Source organism: Nyctereutes procyonoides, unplaced genomic scaffold, assembly GCF_905146905.1.
Source record: "Nyctereutes procyonoides isolate TBG_1078 unplaced genomic scaffold, NYPRO_anot_genome, whole genome shotgun sequence".
In the NCBI taxonomy this organism is placed as follows: domain Eukaryota; kingdom Metazoa; phylum Chordata; class Mammalia; order Carnivora; family Canidae; genus Nyctereutes; species Nyctereutes procyonoides.
Genome location: NW_026575125.1, coordinates 44,334,619 through 44,360,115, shown reverse-complemented (window position 1 = coordinate 44,360,115; position 25,497 = coordinate 44,334,619). Strand labels below are relative to the sequence as shown.

At 41.3% G+C, this 25,497-nt stretch overlaps 1 protein-coding gene and 1 pseudogene across 2 annotated transcripts; one reads left to right on the top strand and one right to left on the bottom strand.

Moving 5' to 3' along the window:
* Window positions 1-1,508: 1,508 nt before the first annotated feature.
* LOC129517919 (pleckstrin homology domain-containing family A member 1-like) lies at window positions 1,509-23,183 on the bottom strand (annotated as a pseudogene).
* GSPT2 (G1 to S phase transition 2) lies at window positions 22,971-25,497 on the top strand. Of its 2 annotated transcripts, XM_055338186.1 has the most exons (3): window positions 22,971-23,079; window positions 23,187-23,498; window positions 23,598-25,497. In XM_055338186.1, exons 2-3 carry the CDS (start codon window positions 23,198-23,200, stop codon window positions 25,079-25,081), a joined length of 1,785 nt encoding a protein of 594 aa, XP_055194161.1. In that variant the 5' UTR covers window positions 22,971-23,079; window positions 23,187-23,197; the 3' UTR covers window positions 25,082-25,497. The 2 variants fall into 2 exon arrangements, with proteins under 2 accessions (XP_055194161.1, XP_055194160.1); XM_055338185.1 differs by having other exon boundaries at window positions 23,187-25,497.

Below are 25,497 nucleotides of genomic sequence, written 5' to 3'. Positions count from 1 at the left end.
TGAGACGGTAGAGACATTACAATATCATTAACTATATTCCTTAGGCTGTGCCTCTTATTGCCATGACTTATTCATTCAATAACTGATACTTGTCTTTCTCTTTTTTTAAAGATTTTATTTATTTATTCATGAGAGACACACACAGAGAGAGGCAGAGACATAGGCAGAGGGAGAAGCAGGCTCATGCAGAAAGCCCAATGTGGGACTCAATCCCAGGACTCCAGGATCACGCCCTGAGCTGAAGGCAGACACTTAAACCACTGAGCCATCCACGCATCCCATATTTGTCTTTCTCAATACAAGGCAATGCATTTTCAGGAGTGAGTTTAAAGCAATGACACTCAACAGTCATTTCTAAGCAGAAACCAGTTCTGCCACCAAAGCCAAATTTGGCAGCTTTGCCACCTGAATATTCAGTCAGCCTAAACTAGAATGCAGCATTCTGGTCGCAACTAACTTGTTTAAAAGGGAGTCTACCAGGGATCCCTGGGTGGCTCAGTGGTTTAGCACCTGCCTTTGGCCCCGAGTGTGATCCTGGAGTCCCAGGCAGGATCAAGTCCTGCGTTGGGCTCCCTGCGTGGAGCCTGCCTTCCTCTCTCTCTCTCTCGCTCTCTCTATCATGAATAAATAAATAAAATCTTAAAAAAAAGGGAGCCTACTAGTTTTAACTTTTCTTTCAGTGTATTTTCCTAATCAGCAGTAGGAATTATTTCACATATTTTGGGACAAAAAATGAAAATGCAGAAAATAAAAATAAAAGGTCACGTTTCTTTATATTTCTTTAATTAGCAGAACTCAACATTTTTCAAGCCTTTTATTTTGTCTGGCAGTCTGACAAATTCAGTTTTCTTCCCTGAATTTCACTGTAATAAAAAACTGTAGTGAAAGAATTATCAGTAGTAAATATTGACTTCAATTTGCTTCCAACTAAGTCAAATGTAAATATATCCTTAAATGTGACCATTGCAAATGAGCTGCCATATAGTTCCTAGTATATTGTGTTTATTTATGACACTAGTCACTTTGAAAACAAAGTGGTACAAATTTTTTTTGAAAACAAAGTGGTACAAATTAACAAAACACTATAGATTCCTATAAGGTGACTAAATTTCATCTGAGATTTAAAATTCTATGCAATCTATGGTAATATAGAGTTTATCCAGTGCATACACCTGTATGAATTTGCACATACTCTTAAAACAATTATGCATTTCAAGTGGTGTGGTCAAAATTTTTTAAATACATAAAACATAGAAATTGGAACTCTAGAGCCAATTCAGTAAATTAACTTTTAGAAGATAGTTTAATGTGATTTTTTTCAATTAGTAAAGTTCCTTTTTTCATAATTTATCATTTAAAAATATACTTACACACTCTGATGACTATAGAGAAATAGTTTGCATTAGTGTTGACAAAGTCAGACACTGTAATTGTAAAAGGCAGTTTGGTTAACTCAACTTTCTATCATCAGTTGTAAGTATTGAGTAAGTCCTGGGACTTGGTTTCTTTTAGTAAACTCCACAGATTGCTTTAGTCCAGTTGTGCATTGCTTCAGGGCTATCAGCCTGCACATAGAAAGTTCAAAACAATGTTACAATTTCAAAGAGAATGTCCCTTATCATTACATTGCTCTGTCTACACTCCTGTACTCCATGATCTTCTTTAAGTGGTATTATCTGGAGAAGTTCCTTTTCCAGTTCAGATTTGAAGTAGCCTATTGTATTTTCATCCAATTGAAAAAAATATCTTCTCTTCCAGTTACTTTATCACCATCCGTTGCTTAACACAATATCCAGATTTGATAACTGCACTATCTGAAGGAGGTTTAGGGGCTAAAGAAGATGGCTTCATGATAATTTCAAATTATTTGTCAATACTTTCACCACGTTCATTTACTTCTTATGAGTTGGAGTGATGATGGATATACCACCAATGCCAGTTTTCTAACATGCTTGCTTCTTCCCATAACTTAGGTTATCAGAGTGACACTGTGAATCTGACTGCTTTGGTACTGTAGGTTTTATAGCTTAGCTCAACACATTTACTTATTCTACTATATCTTGCTGATCATTAATTTGTAAGGAAATACTTCCGCATCCCTGCACTCATGACAAAAGAAGAACTCAGCCTTTGGCCTTAAGTTACTTGCATTGCTAATGTAGATAAGATTAATGGCTCCAATGTATTATGATCCAGAAGATAGGTTATGTGGATTACCCATGTACCATACAAACCAGTCTTCTCTGGACACAGGAAGATGGTGGTAGAGTAGAAGTTTACCTCGTCACATGAACACAACTAGATAGCTATCAAATCATCCTAAATATCCCAGAAATAAACCAGAAAACTGACAGAAAAAACTCTACAACTAAACAGAAAAGAGTTCACATCAAAGAAAAGAGTTCACATCAGGAAGTATGGAGATCTGATTTAGGAGAGAAATATACTGTTGGTGCTACAGGGGGAGTAGCCCTAGCGGAGAAGGGAAAGAGGGGGGAGAAATAAGCACATGAGAGAAGGCACAAAGAGAACATTTCCCCAAAGTCATTGCCTTGCAGAACGAGAAGGGCTGAATTTCATGAGCTCTTAAACCAGCAGGGCTTAAATCCTGGAATTTCAAAGGTCATCGAGTTTGGCTGGGATAGAGGCTGCGGGCACAGTGCTGCTCCCGGAGAGAAGGCAGGAAAACTACACAGGATCAGACAGCACGGAAACAGTAGTCTGAAGAATGCCTGAGGCACACAATGAGATTATTTGCTCCCCTCACAGTGTATCCCTGAAAGGTAGCATTCATGGAGACACCAACACTGGATGCCCAACTTGATTACATCAAGCCCTACCACCCTATGATCTGGTAGTACTACCCTTCTCAGTCATGCATGCCTCAGTCTCAGCACGGTGAGTCTCCTCCCCAGAAGACAAGCACAAACCACTGCCCATACCACATCACCAAACAGAGAGTTCTACAGGGCCTCTATTCTGGTGGAGATAGTGTCAGGTCTCATTTCACAAGTAGACCCGTAGCACATATTAAAAGTCACCGCACTCTGGCCAAGGACCAAACACTGTCTACAATAGGCAAGGACAGCCTCCGCAGATGACTAGCATGAAGGATAGAATAGTCACAACACAACAATAGAGAACACACTGTACACACCAGAGACATTCCCTGAAGTGTGAAATGAGGAAGAAAAGAGAAAAGGGGGGAAGAAAATTTATTTGAAGAAATAATAGCTGAAAACCTCCCTAATCTTGAAGGAAACTGATATCCAGACCAAGGAGGCACAGGAACCCTTATCAAAATCAATAAAAGCAGGCCAACACCAAGACACAATGTAATTAAATTTGCAAAAATAGTGATAAAGAAAAAAATCTTAAAACCAGCAACATAAAAAGAGGTACTTAACTTATAAGGGAAGACGCATAAGGTTAGCTTCAGATCTCTCCACAGAAAGTTGGCAAGACAGAAAAGAGTGGCATAATATATTTAAAGTGCTGAATGGGGAAAATCTGCAGACAAGAACACTCTATCCAGCAGGGCTATCATTAAGAACAGAAGGAGAGATAGAGTTTCCAGACAAACAAAAACTAAAGGAGTTCATGACCACTAAAGCAGCCCTGAAAGAAATATTAAAGGGGACTCTCTGGGTGGGAAGAACAGACCAGAAGTGACAAAGACAAGAAAGGATCAGAGAAATCACTAGAAACTGTAACAGAACCAGTAATAAAATGTCACTAAATACATATCTATTAATAATTACTTTGAAAGAAAATGGACTAAATGCTCTAATAAAAAGATATAGGATATCAGAATGGATAAAAAACAAAACCTGTCTATATGCTGCCTACAAGAGATGCATTTTAGATCTAAAGACATGTGCAGATTGAAAGTGAGGGAATGAGGAAACATCTATCATATTAATGGATATCAAAAGAAAGCTGGAATAGCCATTCTTATATCAGACAAACTAAATTTCAAACCAGAGACTGTAAAAACAGATGAAGAAGGCTACTATGTCATAATAAAGGAGACAAAAAAAAAAGATGTAACAACTGTAAATATTTACGCACCCAACATAGGAACAGCCAAATATATAAAACAATTAATGACAAACACAAAGGAACGAGTGGATAAAATACCATAACAGTAGGGACATTAGCATTCCACTTACATCAAAGGATAGATCATCATAACACAGCATCAACAAGAATACAATGGCTAAGAATGACATACTGGACCAAATTGACCTTTTTTCTTTGTACAATACAAAAATACTTAAAGGTTTAATTCTCTGAATAGCAAGAGTTAATATTTTATTTATTTATTTTAAAGATTTTATTTATTTATTGGAGAGAGAGAGAGAGAGAGAGAAAGGCAGGGACATAGGCAGAGGGAGAAGCAGGCTCCTTGCAGGGAGCCCGATGTGGGACTAGATCCGAGGACTCCAGGATAACGCCCCAGGCCAAAGGCAGAGGCTTAACAGCTGAGCCATCCAGGAGTTCCAAGAGTTAACATTTTATGATTACCCTTTGAGAATAGAGTACTTGGGAGCAATTTTGAAGTTTTCAAAATCCGTACAAAGTTTGTCAAATCCAACATCACTTTCACAGACTGCAAAATGACTTCCTTATAAAAGTAGAGCAGCCAGGATGGGCTCTCTCACTGGGGTGAGGTCTCTCACTGTACTCAGCTAAGTCTGTGTTGGACACAGAGTCCAGGGGCATCCCGCTCCCTCCATGAGCTCGTTGGTACAGTGACACTTTATTACATGTGTTCCCTGAAGAGCCATTTCTAATGTTCCAAATCCGTGCAGTCCCGTAAGGATGGTATGAAACTGTCACTGAATGCCTTCCTCTCAGCCTGAACGAATTCATTGGACTGTATGTGAAATAAAGAACCATCCTCCTGCAAGATGAACTTCTGATTCCCTGTGGCAGTTCCCTGGCAGAGATGCATGATGAGAAGATCCGTTCCTGCGTCCACAGATATGCAGACCTCTGGCTGGTGGGTGTCACAGTGTATTTCATTCTGGGACGTGTATTCAAAAACTGGCTCTGACCTATTCCATGATAGAGGTTAGAAGGACCTGGCGTCCCACGATTTGGTTTTCACTGGGAGGGTTAGAGTCAAAGCAGTAATCTTTCAGTCCTCTGTTCCCAGAGCATCCCAAAGAAGGCAGGCCTGTCATCAGGCACGTGCAATTCTGGGTACACATTCTCCAAGAACACCTGAAATCCTTCCGCTGGAGCTTTGCATGGAGCTGCCTCCTCTCTGTCACATCCCCAAAGGGTTCCACGCGGGCGTGGGGGTTGTGATGGTCGTTAAGCTCTTTAAGTTCATCCATTCACACTTGAGTTGTTCGGCTGCTGCTGGCCACAGCCTTGTTGTGGTAGTAGGGTTGAGTATACTTTGTAAAACACTGACACTTTATGTCTAAAAACACCTGTCCAGACAGCCTCAAGATGACTGCAACTCCTGCAACATGGTAGCAATGTGCTTCTTGAAAGGAAATCTTACCTTTTAAAGCAGTTTCAGGCTTAGAGAATTACTATGAAGAGAGTAAAGACAGTTCCCATATACCCGACAATCACATTCCATATTACGATCATTTAATGCTGATGTGGCACAACTGTAACATTAATGAACTGATATTGATGTGTTATCATTAACCAAAGACTATACTTTATTCAGACTGTCTCAGCTTTTCTCGAATGGCCTTTTCACGTTCCAAGATCCCATCCAGGATACTAACTCCTATTTAGTACTCATACCTTCTTAGGCTTCCGCAGTTGTGACAGTTCTGTCATTTCTGTTGAGTTTCATGCCCCTGACAGTTTGAAATTAATAGAAATACTCCACAGGTCTTTAGCTTACTGTTAGCATGGTATGTCTTTCTTCATCCCTTTACTTTATTTAGCCTCTCGGAATCACTCTCTTAAAAATAGGTGCTTGCAGACAACATACACTGGTGAATTTCTAAAATCCACTCTGACTTTGGATTGCTGTTTATACGCCTTTCCTATTTAAAGTGGATACTGATATACTTGCATCGATGTCAACCATGTTTGTAGCTGTTTTCTATTCATTACAAGAGGCTCACTTTCCTGCCTTCTCTGGTTTTAATTGAGCATGTTTTATTTTTTTTGAGCATGTTTTATATAAAGCCAGGTTTTTTTGCACCTGTTATAGATTATAGGTGTTTAAAAACATTTTAGAGTTTCCCTTAGAGGTTACATATACATTTCAAACTAATGTAGGGCCAGCTTCAGATGACACTATTGACAAACTGAGCAGGTAACGTAACAATACTTCTGCCCTTTTTTTACATGACTGTCATTCTTTTCACTTACTCCTTGCAATACTCACCGGCTATGCTTAAGTCTCATTATTTAAACTTTTTTTTTTTGCCATTTAACAAGAATAAAATAAATTTTATTATTTAAACGAGTTACTTTTCAATCTATTAAGAACATGAAAAATTAACTTTATTTGCCTTTCTGTGTTTCTTCTCTGGTGCACTTCCTTTTTAATGTAAATTTTTTTAAAATCCAAATTTTTTACCTTTATCATTTTTCTTCTTCCTGAATAAAATCTTTTCCATTTTTTTGCAGTATAAATGGTGACAATTTCCTCTATTTTTCTTTGTCTGAGAGAAAAAGTTTTTCTTTACTCTGCCGTTTTTACAGAATATATTTTACTATATATATAATGATCCTAGGATGGTGAATTATTTTTCTTTTGGCACATTAAACTGTCCCCTTATACTCTCTTCTTGCTTGCATGCTCACTCACAGGACTTCATTGTAATTTTCTTGTTCCTCTAGGGGTAATGAAGTTTCCTAGTTGTTGTTCCTGTTGTTCTTGAGAGAGAGAGAGAGAGAGAGAGAGAGAGAGAGAGAGAGAGTCTTGGTCTTCTTTTCTTCAAGATTCCTTCTTTGCCTTTTCTTTAATTCAGATTTATAGTCCATGAGGTAGCCTTTCTGGTTTTAATAGCTTGCTGTCCTGTGAGCTTTCTGGGGATCTGATTCAGTGCCTATCAGTAATTTGGAAATTGCACAGTCATCATTTTTCAGGTTTTTTTTCTGTTCTCTTTTTCTCTTGCTTCCACTTCTGGTACTCAAATTATGTGTATGTCATATATTTTGAAATTGTTCCACAGATATTGTATGTTCTTCTACTCTGCACTTTTTCATCTTTTTTTCTATTTGTGTTTCGCTTTGGGAGGTCCTTGTTGGCCATTCTTCAAGGTCACGGATTCTTTACTTGGGCAGGTCACAACTACTGAGGATCCCGTCAAAGACATTTTTCACAGCTATTGCAGTAGTATGAATTCTGGCATTCCCTATTTGTTCACTTTTACAGTTTCCATCTATCTACCTCCATTACCTATCTATTATTGCATGTTGTCTACTTTTCCCATTAGAAATCTTAACATATTTATCTTAGTTGTTTATCTTCCCTGTCTGATCATTCCAGCTGCTATGTCATATCTGAATTGGATCTATATTGCTTCGACCGTTTGTTCTTTCTGGAACTCAGATGATTCAAATGTTGGCCCTTCAGCTTTAGTCCCATAGCTCCCAAACTCTCTGTTCATGTTTGTTTGCTTGTTGTACCATTTTCCTGAATACTATGTTCTGTTGATCTGTCCTCAAGTTCACTGATTTCATCTTCTGTCATATCTACATTCTACAATGGATCCCAGCCAGCAAGTTTTTTATTTTCCTTATTCTATTTTTTTAAATATTTAATTCCCATTTGGTACGTTTTATAACATTTCTGTGACTTGGCAAAGGTTTGCTATCTTTTTTTCTAATTTCAAAGTAATCCATAATTACTCCTTCAAGAAATTTTATATTGGCTACTTTAAAATCATTGCAAACTAGTCCCCACGTCAGATTCATCTCTATGGTTGTCGGGGATTGCCTTTTCTCATTTAAGTTTTGACTTCACTGGTTCTACACAGGGAGAATGATTTTTTTTTATCTTGACCTGAACATATTGGATATGCCACAAAAAGACTATTGATCCTTTCATAGTAAGTTGCCCTGTTTTAAAGTTTGGCCTGTCTGTTCTGGCCTACTTTGGTGGGCTGTAATTCCATAGTCACTTAGTTTCATGAGCTTTTGCAATGCATTCTGAACCACATTGATATGAGTCCACCTGCTTTTCTGATGGGTGATTGCCAGAGATGCCCGTGGTAGCAGAAGATGCTTCCGTGGGCCATAGGGTGTCATTAGAGGGGGACATGGGATTCAGGATCTAAGGGATCTAAGGGATGTAGAGCATTTCCCCCTTGCCTGTTTTTCAGTCACCCAGTACCACTGGCTTTCCTACTCTGTATCTGCCAGTATACCCTGGGGAGGGAGGCATCTGCCAGGTCACCGGCTGCTGGGTGGAGTATGGAGGCACCCCCAAACTAGTTCACCTCTGGTGCAAATACCAGACCTAGTTGCTTTCTCCCAATGAGTGGAGGAACTGCAGGTGCCTGACCTGGTGTTGTTTAGCAAGGCAGAATGCCACGAGCCACCATAACTAGTTGGAAACTTTCTGTTGACTGCAGTATAGGGAGATGCTGGCCTTGGATCACCTTCCACCATTGAATAGACACCTAGGAGACATGAAGCCTACTGGAGTTCCCTGTGCAGGTGCTGAGGCACACCTGCAGTAATCTTGAGAAGTGTGTGGGGGGGAGGGGGATGGATCAGGCCTCTGAGAAGCAGCTATAGGTGCTGCTTTGGGAAGGTGGATCCTGCTGTCCCCTTCAGTTTTGGGGGCAGAGTGGGTGGACGTGCCCCCCCCCAAGGCGAGGACTAGCTCTTGCAAATGCTGTAGATAGTTCCTCTTGGTGCTTCTATTGTGTGTCCATCTCTCTTTTATGTCACAGTCGAGCTTCCATTTTTCCTGATGTTCACCCATTGAAAGCAGGCTCTGCTTTTGTGTGTGTGTGTCTATGTACTTTAATTGTTTCTACTTTCTTCCTCTGCTTTTCCATGAGAATTGGCATTTCTTTGTTGCACATCACTGGAACTTGAGTCAAGACTAGACAGCGGTAAAAACAAAGGTCAGGGAATCCACCACAGCGTAGATATCCAAATCCTTAGGTTCCTAGCTAGACCACCTTTTCCTTTCCACCGGTTACAGCCTTTTTGTAATGATTGGTGAAATATTTCCAAGGAAATCATTTGAATTTGGAGGGTAGGAGCAGGAAGAAGTGAGTCTATTCTATCATCCCCACTAACCAAAAGTTCTTTTGGTACTTTTATAAGTAGGATTCTCTGCAATGCTCCTAATGTCCTGTCCTTTATTTTTTTTTTAAATTATTTTTTTTTAAATTTTGATTTATTTATGATAGTCACACACACGGAGAGGGAGAGAGAGAGAGAGAGAGAGAGAGAGAGAGAGAGGCAGAAACACAGGCAGAGGGAGAGAGAGAGAGAGAGAGAGAGAGAGAGAGAGGCAGAAACACAGGCAGAGGGAGAAGCAGGGTCCATGCACCGGGAGCCCGACGTGGGATTCGATCCCGGGTCTCCAGGATCGCGCCCTGGGCCAAAGGCAGGCGCCAAACCGCTGCGCCACCCAGGGATCCCTGTCCTGTCCTTTAGACATTCTTTATTAATGCCTGGCTATAATCAAAGAAACAGAAAATCCTTCCCCCCTCTTTCCATCCCTCCATGTTTGCCTTAAAAATGTTAGTTTTATTCACATCAATTTCACTTGATTTGTTAGTTCTATGGAGATTTACTTATCAATAACAGCCCCAATTTGCCTCAGGTTTCCTATTTTATTATTGACTGAGTTCATACCATACCAAATTCCTGAAGGCAGAGAATAAACTCAGAATAAACATCCCTGAATTAGCACTAGCACATGCTTACAATTTTCTGCCTATTGTTTTTATACTTCAATGACAGATTGATTGTAGAAAAAATTGTTAGGTCACACTTTTTTCCTTGATGATTTTGTAGTTTTGCTTTGCCAAAATGTATCATTCAAACCCCAGCATTCTACTGATACCTGGTGGGACAAGCCTCTGATATTAATATTCTTTTGGAATGTAGTTTAGAGCTGGATTTGCATATTTATTTTAGACTTTAAAAAACGACTGGAAATAGACTTAAAAATCATCTTTGGATCATTTCTGCTTCCACCTATGGTCCTGAAGAAAGAGCTTGTTGCAGTCCTATTACCTCACAGAGAAAAACCAAAATCTGGGTAAAGGCAGGGAGAGGGGGAACCAGACCTTGCTTGAAGGCATCAGAGAATGTCTTCTCTGCCCAGCACATCAGGGTACAGGAATCTGGAGAGTAGGGAAGCTGTGCAGGGGAATGCAACAATCTTGTGCTCCTTTTCTCCCTCGGGGAGAAGGCCTGAAGGCCGCACTACCCTGAGTGACAGGGCATCATTCTATTGACAAAGCAGCCACTAAGTGAGAGAAGACAGCAGCTCCTCAGAAAACTCATGGGGCTAGGGAGACAAACCTTGGAGTCCAACTTACAAAGCAGTCGATATTTGAGAAGTCAAGACCTTAAGAAGAAGAAAGGCAGCCAGACGTGATGCCTGCATTGGGTGGTTTTCTCCCTGGAGGCATTTGTCTGTACCAAAGCTGCATAGGGCATGCGACTATGAAGCTGAGCAGGCAGCTGTTAAAAGTCTCAACAGATTTCTCAGCAGTCCCAGGGTATAGGGAAGTAAAAAAGATGAGTGCAGAACTTACCAGCGCCCTCAGGAACACCCCAGTTCCTGGGACCCATGAAGTGCTGCCATCTGGGAGGGGGGAATACCTGAGGTAGTCTAAATCATATAAAGCCCTGAGCACCTGTGAGTCAGCTCAGCCACTGTCTGGATTGATGTCATTGCCTCTACACTGGAGGCTTGCCAGGGAGAAGGTGAAACTTCTATGGAGGGACAAGCATCAACTTTTCCATAAAGAATGCCTGACACTTCATTAAACCACCAGACATATCAAAAACCAGATGAAAAGAAAGAGGAAGAGAAAAACATCCCCAGAATACCCCCAATGGCATACTTATTAGATGTGGGCTGTGAAATCATTATGATTAATATGTTCAAGACTATGGATGACAAAGTTGAGATTTCATCGGAACGCTAGAATTTCAAAATCAATCAAATGGATACACTGAAAAATGGAAAGCTAGAAAATACAATTGCTGACATTACAAATTCTACAGTTGAGTGTAACAGCATATCGGAACCAGCAGAATGGAGGGAGAAGAGAGAGAAAAGTTCAGGGAAAGGGCAAGCAGAAGGCCGACAGGTGCATAGGTTTGTCCGTGGGACCCCAGAGACACAACTCGTGCATAGAAGGAAAAGGACAGGCGATGGTTTAAGCAGCAGCTTTTTACCTATGGCGCCCTTGCTGGATACTGGACACTCTGTCTGGGCTCTGCAATCATTATCCAGAGACAGACTTAGGTATCCCTTCTAGAGGGCTGCCTCTGGCCCTCAAGAGACACTTCTGCCTCCTGATCCAAAGCCCTAAAAGTTTTTTGTTGTTATACAAACATATGTAGAGTGTGAAATGGTCACTTTCATCATTTTAAATGTACAACTTAGTGGCATTAGTTAGGTTCACAGTCTTGTGCAACTGTCACCACTCTTGTCAAACTTGTTACTACTGAAACAGACACTGGGTGCACATTGATCAATAACCCCCTCTCTACTCTTCCCACCTAGTCCGTGGTATCCTCTACCCTACTTTCAACCTCTATAATTTTGCCTCTTTTACACATTCCAAATCTGTAAAAGCCTAAGATATGTGTCTGCTTGTGTCTGGGTTATTTCACTTAGTATAATGTTTTCAAGGTTGACCATCTTGTAGCATGTATCCTAAAGACACTTTAAAGGTTAGAAATAACAAGATTTCCATCTGCTTTTGGGTTGGCAAGAAAGATTTGGAACTGACCTTTGGTATCCCACTGTAGGCACGTGCATAAGTCACTGCACGCCTTTTCAGGCACACCTCCGATAATTTAGGGGTGAATTTAGGCAAAGATCGAGTAAGAGTCCCCTTCCCTGACAACTCTGCCAGCCAAAGATGTATTGTTGGAATAAGTGAGTGAGTGAGCTGTTCGCAATTCTGTGAGACAGAAAAGAATTAAAAGGGTTTTCATCACAGAACCTTCATTCTCTATTCAAGATGAAATAAGGAATTATCGAGACTGGTTTCTGAGGCATCTGATGGTCAGGTTTCTTTTCTTAGTGGATGAATTACTTCAAGATCAGAGCAGAGAAATTGTACGCTCTTTTCTAACTCTTCATCAAAGGAACTCAGCCATCTCCTATGGGAAAGAAAACATTGTTTTTTCCCAGGTTCGGGGTTTGGGACACAACCTGTTCACTGTCTCTCTCACATCAGGTGACTCTTTTCTGATATGCACCCAATATAATTGACAGAGACAGCACCCAGCCACCACACTACTCCTCCTTTCTCATTTGGGTATCTGACAGGGTTTGCTTCATCTATTGCAAGACAGATTTTATAACCAATAGGCAGGCATGGAACCATCAAGAGGATAATAATAGAATTGATAATGGTAAGGCATCCTCCTGTGCCCTCGCTCTTACTCGCCTACAAGGATCTACTGTGAGCAGGTATGTTTCTTACCTTCAGTGCCTTCATTTTCTAGGAAGGGTCGAGTAAGTCTACAATACGTTTTCAGAGAAAAGAGGAAACGTCACATGTCAACAGGTGAGTCTGCAGGATTATGATCTCTCAGTCGAGTTTCTCATGGCATATGAAAACATTGGTAGAAATTTAATGGAATATTTTTAAAACATCCAAAGACTAGGTCCTGAGTTGCTTTAATAAGGGGAATTTCTGGGGATCCCTGGGTGGCTCAGCGGTTTGGCACCTGCCTTTGACCCAGGGCGCGATCCTGGAGTCCCGGGATGGAACCCCGCATCGGGCTCCCGGCATGGAGCCTGCTTCTCCCTCCTCCTGTGTCTCTGCCTCTCTCTCTCTCTCTCTCTCTCTCTCTCTCTTTCTCTCTCTCTGTGTGTGTGTGTGTCTATCATGAATAATAAATAAATAAATAAATAAATAAATAAATAAATAAATAAATCTTTAAAAAAAATAAGGGGAATTTCCCTCTCCCCAGTACTCTTCAGAACAGACTCACACAACAAGAACTCGTCAGTCTACAAATAGCATTGAGCCACATGCATCTACCTAACTAGAAAATAGAGTGTTCGGTTGGCAGGATCCTCATCTCAGGAAACACAAGTCTGAAAGGATGGGCATTAAGGACAGAGGAGAACTGAGTCACAACCCTCTGGCATGGGGTAAAACTCGGTAGGGGGAGCAAAGCTGACATAAAAAAGAACAATTCTTTGCTTTTGTGAATGGCAACCTATTATTGGCATGAAGTAGAGTGTGGGGTGTAAGAGAAAGGCCTTCCAGGAACTTTCTTTCATGTTCCGGCAGGACACCGGCAGGCCTCTGACGTCATGACAGAGGTACGTGGAACCAAATGCACATCAGATGCATTCTTTGTAATTATGGTGGGATGTGCTGGCAACACGACCAGTGTGGCAGCTACCTCTGAGTATGGTAGGATTGCTAAGACTCTAAGACAGTTTCCCTAGTAGCGTGGCAGGCCTCGAACTCTTCCTGTGTCAGGGCATGGCTGAGTTCACATGACCCCACATATCACCTTTGATCAGGCTGTGCAGAATGGGCAGCAGGGATAGTGTGGGATAGTGTATTAGTTTACAAGAGCTGCCACAACAAAATGTCACCTGCTGGGTGGCTTTAGGAACAAAAGTTTATTTTCTCACAGTTCCAGAGTTAGGAGGTTCCAAGATCAAGGTACCCATATGGCTCACGTTCCCCTGAAGCCTCGCTCCTTGCCTTGCACGTGGACACCCTTTTAGATGCCTCTTCACATGTCGTCCTTCTGTGTTCACACACCCCTGTTTTGTTTTGTTTTGTTTTTTGCGTGTGCCCTAATCTCCTCTTCTCAGAAGGACGCCAGTCAGATTGGAGTAGGGGCCACCCTAACAGCTTCATTTTAACCCAATCCCGTATTCAAAAGCCCAATCTTTGGGATGCCTGGGTGGCTCAGAGGTTGAATGTCTGCCTTCGGCTCAGGGCATGATCCCATGTCCCATGTCCCGGGATCGAGTCCCGCATCGGGCTCCCTGTAGGGAGCCTGCTTCTCCCTCTGCCTGTGTCTCTGCCTCTCTCTCTCTGTGTCTCTCATGAATAAATAAATAAAAATCTTTAGAAAACAAAAACAAAAGCCCAATCTTCAAGTACAGTCATATTCTGAGGTCCTGGGGGTAAACATTTTAATATAGGAATTTGGAGGGCACACAACTTAGCCCAAAACAGGCAGGATCAGCGCTGAGACACCCTGTCAGCCCCATTTGTGCCACCATCTTCCATCATCAGAGAAGTGGCCAGAATTAAAAGTGTGTCCCTTCCCCTGTTTATGTTTCCCTTAGTTAATGTAGTAAGTCAGAGGTCGAACGATGATCCAGGATAGAAGGAAAGTAATGTGCCATAGAGGCAATAATCAGAACCCCAAACAAGCCACTCCACCCCTTCTCTAGGAGTCTGTGGTCCCTCATGCATAACAAGGAGATTGATGCTGGTTACCTGTGTCATAGGATTATTGGAAGGACAGAACATGGTGGCAGTTATGAAAGTGCCTGGAAACAGTTTGTGGCTAATCTTCGTGAATTTATCCCCTTCCGTGCATATTCAATCCTTACCATGGAGCGTGTTTTTGATCCTAGGAGCCCTGCCTCTCCTTCTCACTTGGATTTGTTGATCTCTGGCCCAACAGTCTTTCCTACCAATGTCCTATTGTAAGAAAAACTGGTTTTGTTTAAAAATGCATCCTGCTCGATCCCAGTGCAGTCATGGCTATCCCATTCCCCTTTGCCGGGTGATGGTACGTCCAGCCTCCTCTACACCTAATGGTGGTGGCCATGTGACCCAGCTCTGCCCACGGAACTCGATGGGCCATATGTAGGTGTCTTCTGTGGAAGATTCTGTTTCTTGAGAAGAAGGACATATGTGCAGTGGGATGTTAATTCAGTCATCAGAAAGAAGGAAATCCTGCCATTTGTGACAGGGATTTAGAGCTAGAGCCTTCTTCTGATCTAGTCTGCATATTTTGGCAAGTGTGAGGCAGAGGCAGTGTTGCAGTTTTCTCTTGGGAGGCACAGACTGGTTGGCTCTCTCTCTTTTTATAATGCCAGCATGGGGCGCCGGCACCCTTTGAGGCTTAAAATTGAGATATTTTAATTCTATGTACCCTTCTCTTCTTTAGGTATTACATGGAATTCTTCTCTGATGAGCAACTTCCCTCATCCACTCTTTGGGAACCAGCGTTCCACTTCATATGCCAAACATAGGATGATTGTTTCATTATTTGCCTCTGCTCACCCAATTTCAAAATAATGAATTTACATCCCAGCATTTAATAATGGTGACTATGAGGTCTTTGTTTCTTTAGAGTCACTATGGACTCAATGTTTAATCACAGTTGATGTGTTTAGGTCCATCTTAGTTATTATTCTTGCTGACACTCAGTTTGTCCCTAAGTGATGCAGACTCCATCTGAATCTGCCTACACAGGGGCAAGCACACAGCAAGTGCTTAGTAAATGTGTGCTGAAAGTATGTCAAACAACTGAGTGAGGTGTATTGATAGCATACTTGATTGTTTTGTCATAACATTACAGTACTGTGTCTGCCCCCTCCAGCAGATGTTTGAAGCTGACATGACCCCTTTGCTCTCTTTGGTGTTTTTCGAGTAGTGCTACCGTAGGATCAGAAAATTGATCACTCACTCTTCTTCATTGGAAATTTCTACTTTGACGGGGGCGTGGTCAGGGACAAGTGACCTCAACTCATGGATCTGATTATCTTTTGGCTTCCAAAATTCATTTCCTCACATGGCCATTAAGCCTCACTCACACTGTTTTCTCCGTGCTCACCTGTGCCATCATCTGCTATTGCTGTAATTCCCAGAACCTTGCAGAGCCCAGATTTCTTCTTTCCCTAACACAGCTCCTCCTTATTACCGTCCCAGCACTCCTATGGAAGTAGTTTGTCAGCAAATCAACAAATGTCTTTATTCTGCTTCTTCATCTCAGTGGCTTTTCCAGTTATGGCTGTGCATGTTGAAGGCTGTTTGACCTTGGTCACGTCAAAGGCCCTTTGGTGACCAGCCTCCGTTTCCTCAAACTTCAACTTTCCAATTTCTAACATGGGGCTAAGAGCTAGCTTGTTCTCCTGTGTCTGTGTGAAATGAGTTCCACAGAAGATTGCTAGAACATTATAAATCATACAACGTCTGGTTGTGTGAATTTTTGGTACCCACAATTACTTGAATACAGGCTGCTTATAAGAAGTGTTGGATTAAATGTGGGGGAATTAGACAACACCTTCAACCTATCCCAATACTCTTAGAGACGGCAGTAATACTTACACATGAATCACTGGATTATAGCCAGGATTCAGTTGGCCATCGTGTTAGCATATAGGGATCCTTTTTTCTCCTTTTTTTAAATAAATTAATTTTTATTGGTGTTCAATTTACCAACATACAGAATAACACCCAGTGCTCATCCCGTCAAGTGTCCCCCTCCGTGCCGGTCACCCATTCACCCCCACCCCCCGCCCTCCTCCCCCTCCACCACCCCTAGTTCGTTTCCCAGAGTTAGGAGTCTTTATGTTCTGTGTCCTTTCTGATATTTCCCACACATTTCTTCTCCCCCTTTTTCTCCTTTTAACCCCCAGATTTGACTACCTTCTGGTAGGGCTACTCCAGCAGTTGGCTATTGGGCAACTCAGATCTAGCTGAGTTTAATTACCCATAATTTATTATTTGTTTTTTATTGATATAATTGACATTTTTCTGTTTTTATTGCAATATAATTGACATTATTTTGCATAACCTTAAGGTGGGCATATTTCCTTGAGCATGTTTTATTTTATATTTATGTATATTTATGTATATATATACGCACTCATAGATTCTTGATTAGTGTTAACTAATATCACCATGATGTCCCATAATTATATTTACTATATGTATGCTTCCTTGAATTTTACTGCAGCATTTTGGTACTCATCAAATTGAACAATGTTGAGTATAAATAATCTCTGTGTTTGGAGTTTTTCATATTCCCCTTAATTGTGTGCAAGTTTTTCTAAATGTAACATGTTTACCTCATCAGCTTTGGTTTTGTACTTCTGTTCATTGGATGAATAACTTCTCAGAGTGTATGGTGTGGACAGTGCAGGCAATTGGGAATGCCTTAGAATGGAAATACATTTTTCCCCATTTACTTTAAAATTAGGCTATTTTCTCTGTGCATACCCCCAGGCTTGGCTATCAGGCACTTCAATGATGATTGATGTTGCTTTGCCACATTTTACTATAGTAGTAGTGTTTGAGGAATAATGAAGCTGCTAAAGTGTCCTGTAATTTCAGACTCTGTGGTTCTTTGTACCTGCCATGCATCCTTGCACCTAGCACCCCAGTGTGACCATGTGAATATGGATTCATCTCCACATATCTAAGGAAACTGAGGCACAGATTGGTTAAAGAAATTTAACAGAGTAAATAGTTTGAAATGCCAGGCCTTGAATTTGAACCTCAACTTTTTTTCACACTTCTACTAGTCAGTGTTCAGTTGCTGTTAATAGAAAACACTCTATGTTAATAGCACAGGGATTAATTGGGGAGTTAGAGGCTTTTAAATATTGTCTTTCTAGGGCCTGGAGATTTTGGTCTATTCGTGGAGTCTCAGAACGATGATTACATACATCATAATTGGCCCCCAATATGAGTTGTCATTGTTGCCACAGTTAAGGAGTGTGGAAATCAGTATATTTTCAGTGAAACTTTTGGCTTTAGGCATAGTGCTTTTAGTTGCCTACCTGGAGGCAGGAAAGTCTACCAGAGTTGTTATCCTAGGGAAGATAGGATGCATACCTCCAAATCAAACCTGCCTTACTCCACAACTCTCTACATTTAAATTGGCTTTAAAGTAAATCTGATCACTGTTCATCAGATTGACAGAAGGTAAAATGTATTGGGAACCGTGGTAGCAAAAACTATAGGAAATGGAGACTTAAACTTTGCATTAGTATAGAGAGGTAAAATTTTTAACAGAAATCAAAGATATCCTGAGAGAACCAATATAAGGCATCCAACACAGTCTTCTTAACCCTGTGTTCATTAGCCCCTTGATATTTTCCTGTTCTCCTTTTAGCCCATCTCATACTACTATTCCTCATTCCTGGATGAAACTTAAAATTTAGCTTGTGTTCTAGGCTGCTCAATGATGCTAGATGTATATTGGGGGAAAAGGAAAATCTCCAAACCTGGAGTACTGTATTATGTTTTTCATTCTAAACTGCTTTTGTTTAATTAGAATTCTTAAAACAATAATTCTACTACTCCCAAGTCAGCCACCTCACCTATACTCCAAAAATCTATTGTATATCTTGCCCCATTCCTCATTTTTCTTATTACAATCTTCCCTCAGAATCTCCACAGGGTTATCTCTTACTTCAGGAAGAAAACATTAGTCCTAATAAAAGAATGCAACTGAATTATCCTTTCCTTTTTAAATTTATCCATATTTCCATTGTCTTCATTTTTTTTTCTTTATTTATGATACACGCACAGAGAGAGAGAGAGAGAGAGAGAGAGAGAGAGAGAGAGAGAGGCAGAGACACAGCAGAGGGAGAAGCAGGCTCCATGCACCGGGAGCCCGGCGTGGGATTCGATCCCGGGTCTCCAGGATCGCGCCCTGGGCCAAAGGCAGGCGCCAAACTGCTGCGCCACCCAGGGATCCCCTCCATTGTCTTCAGATGATCCTAAGACTTTATCCACTTCCTCCATTTGTGATTTATACCCATCAAATCTTCTGATTCCTTTCTTAATATATAATAGATGCTACAAGCCAGTATGGCCTTAGAATCTTTTTTTTCCCCTTAGAATCTTTTTGTCCATATCTGAACACCACTATTAATAAAGTTCACTAGTAAAGAGTGGACTCACTATTTACTAGCTTAAATAGTGGACTCACTATTTACTAGCTATGTAACCTTGAATAATTCACTCAGCCTCTCTAAACATTCATTTTTTATCTGTAATAGAGAGTGATTTAAGATTATCTTCTTCACAGAGTGGTAGGAAAAAATGAAATGAGAGAATCCATAGAAAATAATTGAAATATGACCTGCCACTAAAAAACACTCAACAAAAGTGAGTGATCATCTAGTTATACTAGATGTAGTTTAACTGTAATGTACTGGATGAGAACATGGAGAGCTTATGAAAAAAATCTGTTTAATCATATTGGTGTTGATAGTACTGAGGTTACTATATGTATAAATGGGGTAAGTCAAATGAGTATTTTATTTTTTAATTTTATTATCCCTGTTATCTTTGACAACCAGTATTCTTGGTTTAATAGAAATGTGTAGGGCAGCCCAGGTGGCTCAGCGGTTTAACGCAGCCTTCAACCCAGGGCCTGATCCTGGAGACCCGGGATCGAGTCCCACATCAGGCTCCCTGCATGGAGCCTGCTTCTCCCTCTCCCTCTGCCTGTGTCTCTGTCTCTGTCTCTCTCTCTCTCGCTCGCTCTCTCTCATGAATAAATAAATAAACAAAATCTTTAAAAAAGAAATGTGTGGGATCCCTGGGTGGCGCAGCGGTTTGGCGCCTGCCTTTGGCCCAGGGTGCGATCCTGGAGACCCGGGATCGAATCCCACGTCGGGCTCCCGGTGCATGGAGCCTGCTTCTCCCTCTGCCTGTGTCTCTGCCTCTCTCTCTCTCTCTGTGTGACTATCATAAATAAATTTAAAAAAATTAAAAAAAAAGAAATGTGTAAAATAGGTCTGATATACATTGTCATACAAGATAATAAACTAATTAGTATATTAAGAAAGATTGTTTAAAACACATCAAGTATATGTAAATCCAATAATTCATAATTATTCTTTTGAAATATCCTTATTTATCCTCTGTGAAGGATTATAGGCACTCAAATTATTTTGAAAACTCTCAAAGAGAAATAATCACTTCCCTGTGTTTCCTTTACAATTTATACCTCAAAGTAACACAATTGTTGAAGGAAGATGGTTTTAAAGCTATATTCCAGTTAATAAGAAATGACAGAAGTGTATGATCACAATTTTGCAATCCCTAATGATGTAATGTTTCTACACAATCATCATTAATTTCTTTTTTTGTTTTTTTTTTAAGATTTTATTTATTCACGAGAGACACACAGAGAGAGAGAGAGAGGCAGAGACACAGGCAGAGGGAGATGTAGGCTCCATGCAGGGAGCCCGACGTGGGACTTGATCCCGGGTCTCCAGGATCACGCACTGGGCTGAAGGCGGCGCTAAACTGCTGAGCCACCAGGGCTGCCCTCATCATTAATTTCTGCTAAGTGTAAAATGAGTCACAAACTGATCTTATATGCCTCTTTGCTAAAATGCTAAAAACTGCACCTATAGTGCAAGCTCATAGATCCAGTTATTGATATACAGGAAATAGAGAAAAAATATTCTAAACTATATTATAAAGATACAATCAACAAACTCAAGAATGTAGAAAACTCTATAAGTCTCAACATCCATTTTCTTCAATGAATAAATGACATGAAAAAAGGGAGTATAGGTTGGGAACCTGTAGATTGAAACTTAAAAGAGGTATCAAAAAAGCTGGGTAAAATTGAACTGTAGTGTTTGAGTATACATTAGTGTGATAAAACTATACAGGAAATAATGAATAAATCATAAATGTCAGGATAGTGGTTACACTTATGGAGAGAGGGAGTGGGTTGTGACTGGACAGGGTACTGAAAAGCCTTATGGGTTGGCCAGAAAATTTCTTATCATTGGTTTGTGTGGTGGCTACAAGTATGTTTCCCTTCTAAATCAATAAACAATAATTTTGTGTTATGCAATTTTCTATATTTGTGCTATATTTCACAAAAAAATAAGGAGAAACAATTAGGCAATGGCCAGATACTGTCTGCACTTAAAACAATAACAACAACAAAAGAATACTCCACAAGAAACCTTTGGTGAAGACAATTATCTCACTTATTGATGAACTCTTTCAAAGTTCTAGGCAGATAAACTTGAGACATTCACCCTATCACACAAACCAAATAAATTTTGTCCAAGATTAGTTTCCATGAATAAACCCTTGTTAATGTTTCTCTCTCTTGGATGGACCTGCCTCCCACTGAGCCCCAAGAATGATGACTTGTGAAGCTATCGTCTCACTATTTCTCATTTCTTCTTTAAGGTTTTAGAGGTGAATCATCCTCTGTTCTCTGATAGAGATATTACTAAGTAGTAGTCATGTTAACATTCTCATGATCAGTGCAATTGACCCAGGTGAAGGAAACATCCCAGGTCTGTCCTGCTTCCTTGCTAGTCCTAACCTTATGTAAACACAACTGCCTAAACCTTGCTTGACAAGTTCTCCCAGACATTTTATTAAGTCTATCATAGGTGTACAGAATGCCCAAGGAAGGCTCTAGCACATGTATATTGTCCAAGGGTCTCTGCACATTTAACCTCTCAGTTCTTCCAATTCATTGTGAATAAGTGTGCACACTCTATGTGACAACAAATAATTAAGCCATTACCAGAGGCAAAAAGAATGAAGGGTTTGATATTTAATGGCTTGGGAACAACACAGAACTAGTAAAATAGTGGCAGGCACAGGCCAAACCATCAAGGGTCCAAGTCTGTTAGACATAGGACATTTTTTTCTACTCCTAAAGTCTGGAGAACAAAATGGTTAAGTTATAAATCAGTCACCAGTTTTTAAAGTATTTGAACCTGTTGGATTTATTTAATATCCAACTGTATGATCTTATCTTGTACTAGCAAACTGTATTTTCCCAAGATTTTTTTTTTTACTTCAGTTCTATCTTTTAGATACAGACTAGCTCTTCTAGGCTTTGGCTCAAATGTTATAAACTCTGTCTGAGGGTGAGATTCTATTGATTAGTGTCTATGGACTTTGTTCATCTCAGAGGTCTTAATTAGTTCAATTAGGCTGATATCCATAGCCCCCTGTTATTACCACTAACTGAGGAAGGTTCCAACATGATACTGATTTGTTCTTAGACAAATCCAGTACCAGCAACATAGGCAGTGAGTAGGGTTCCAAGCCTTCAAGATGTGGCAAGAAAGCCTATGGGCCCAGGGTGTACTCTGGAGAGGTGGAGAGGTGCTTGTGAGTGAGGCAGGTATGCTCAGAATACAGTTGGTTAGAATACAAGTGATTTGAGTCCAGGGCTTGCCTGTGTGAACCATCACAGCATTCTAGGGTAGCCATTGCTCAGGCAACTGCAGAAAAGCTCTAAGTTGGTCAGCTTCGCTGGAACGAGGTTTTCCTTTGGCATTCCTTCCACACACACAGCCACAGTGCTTCACGTGAAAACAAGTTATGACCCCACCCTTACACCACAGAAGCCATCACAGCAAGATGGTTGTGGGGGTCCTCTGGAAGATGGAAAATCAAAAAGTTTCTGGGTTTCGAATTGAATGGTCTTAAGTCTCATTTCCTGGGTTCAGCTGCATCTTCATGTATTTCACGAGTGCTTCTCTACTAATTTCTTCCTTTGGTTGCTGGGTTTCTGGATAGTTAACCCATCTCCTGCCTCCATTTTTGTTCAATAGCAATTCTCACTTTTTTACTTGGATCTTGGGGTGGAATTGTAAATCAGGTGTGCCAGTCTAGGCCTGATCATTACATTGTCAAATTGCTCTCCCAAATCGTGTGAACAAAAATGAATGGAAAATTTCGTTCTACAAATCCTACTTTTATACTTGGCCCATGGCTAAGCACTAAGGAGGCCCAGCGTACGGATGGCAGCGAGGGGTCAATCCACGCCCCGCGTTGGGTCGGCGGTGGAGGAGTCGGAAGTGGTTGGGGTTTGGGGGAGGAGATCCGCTCACACACAGGAGGAGAGGGTTTATCCGCCATATCTGCTGCTGCTGCCGCAGTTGCGAATGCAGTGTTGGGAATTAGCTGCCGCGGCGCTGCCACTAAGGTTCGTGTAGCTCCCCCTTGGCCCTTCAATCTAGCAGCCTTACCCCCCTGCGGCGTAGCGCGCTCTTTCTGGCGTGTTAACCCCGCTCCCTCCCCGCCGCCCATCAGGTCCTCAGACCATGGATCCCGGCAGCAGCAGCAGCGACTCGGCGCCCGACTGCTGGGACCAGGTGGACATGGAAGCCCCGGGTTCGGCCCCGAGCGGAGACCGAGCTTCCTCGGCGGTGGCCGAGGCACAGCGGGAGCGTCTCAGCTCGGCCTTCAGCCGTCAGCTCAACGTCAACGCCAAACCCTTCGTGCCTAACGTACACGCCGCGGAGTTCGTGCCGTCCTTTCTGCGGGGCCCGGCTCAGCCGCAGACCCCCCCGGCCGACATCACCACCATCGATGAAACCTGCACCGACGCAGGCGACCCTCAAGGTAAAAGGCTGGGACGGGGGGCACCTGTGGAACATTCCAAAGAGGAACAGTTAGTGTTGCGTGAAGGTTCCAATTCAGCCGTTACCATGGAACTTTCAGAACCTGTTGTAGAAAATGGAGAGGTGGAGATGATCCTAGAAGAGTCATGGGAGCACGATAAAGAAGTAAGTGAAGCTGAACCGGGGGGTAGTTCCTTGGGAGATTCGGGTCCCCCAGAAGAAAGTGGCCAGGAAATGATGGAGAAAGAGGAAATGAGAAAATCTAAATCTGTGGTGGTGCCCTCAGGTGCTCCTAAAAAAGAACACGTAAATGTGGTATTCATTGGGCATGTAGATGCTGGAAAGTCAACCATTGGAGGACAAATAATGTTTTTGACAGGAATGGTTGACAAAAGGACACTTGAGAAATATGAGAGAGAAGCTAAAGAAAAAAACAGAGAAACTTGGTATTTGTCCTGGGCCTTAGATACAAACCAGGAAGAACGAGACAAGGGTAAAACAGTAGAAGTGGGTCGTGCCTATTTTGAAACAGAAAAGAAACATTTCACCATTTTAGATGCTCCTGGCCACAAGAGTTTTGTCCCAAATATGATCGGTGGTGCTTCTCAAGCTGATCTGGCTGTACTGGTGATCTCTGCCAGGAAAGGAGAATTTGAAACTGGATTTGAGAAAGGTGGACAGACAAGAGAACATGCGATGTTGGCAAAAACAGCAGGGGTAAAACATTTAGTAGTGCTTATTAATAAGATGGATGACCCCACAGTTAATTGGAGCAGCGAGAGATATGAAGAATGTAAAGAAAAACTGGTGCCCTTTTTGAAAAAAGTTGGCTTTAGTCCCAAAAAGGACATCCACTTTATGCCCTGCTCAGGGCTTACTGGGGCAAATATTAAAGAGCAATCTGATTTTTGCCCATGGTACACTGGATTACCATTTATTCCGTATTTGGATAATATGCCAAACTTCAACAGATCAATTGATGGACCAATTAGGCTGCCAATTGTGGATAAGTACAAGGATATGGGCACTGTGGTCCTGGGAAAGCTGGAATCAGGATCCATTTTTAAGGGCCAGCAGCTTGTGATGATGCCGAACAAGCACAATGTGGAAGTTCTTGGAATTCTTTCTGATGATGCTGAAACTGATTATGTAGCCCCAGGAGAAAACCTTAAAATCAGACTGAAGGGAATTGAAGAAGAGGAGATTCTTCCAGGTTTCATACTGTGCGACCCTAATAATCTGTGCCATTCTGGACGCACGTTTGATGTTCAGATAGTGATTATTGAACACAAGTCCATCATCTGTCCGGGCTATAATGCGGTGCTGCACATTCATACTTGTATTGAGGAAGTTGAGATAACGGCCTTAATCTCCTTAGTAGACAAAAAGTCAGGAGAGAAAAGTAAGACACGGCCCCGCTTTGTGAAACAAGATCAAGTGTGTATTGCCCGTTTAAGGACAGCAGGAACTATCTGCCTTGAAACGTTCAAAGATTTTCCTCAGATGGGTCGTTTTACTTTAAGAGATGAGGGTAAGACCATTGCCATTGGAAAAGTTCTGAAACTGGTCCCAGAGAAAGACTAAGCAGTTTTCTTGATGGCCCTGCACAATACTGTGAGGATTGACTACAAAAGTTCACCACCTTCTCTTACTGCCCATTGACAGACTTCTCTTCATATTTTGCAGAGAAAATTCACAGCAAAAATCCATGTTTTGTCAGCTTTCTCATGTTGAGATTTCAGTTATGTCACTGTTGAATTTACCCACGACTTTCCTCTTCCTATGCCATTTTGCTTCCTTGGACAGAACCAGTAATAGCTTTGTAAGTGATGTGGGTGTAATTGTCTTTAACAATGAAAAATTAATATATTTTTTAATTTTTCATTTTCCCCTAGGATAGAGGACCCTTGTTCCACGCAGATCAATCAGAGTGTGTTGGTGTGTGTGTACATGTTAAAAAGACAACTAACATGTCAATAAAATATTCCATTTGAAACTCT

Coding starts and splice junctions, on each gene's coding strand:
- GSPT2 (XM_055338185.1), top strand. CDS start 23,198: ATGGATCCCGGCAGCAGCAGCAGCGACTCGGCGCCCGACTGCTGGGAC.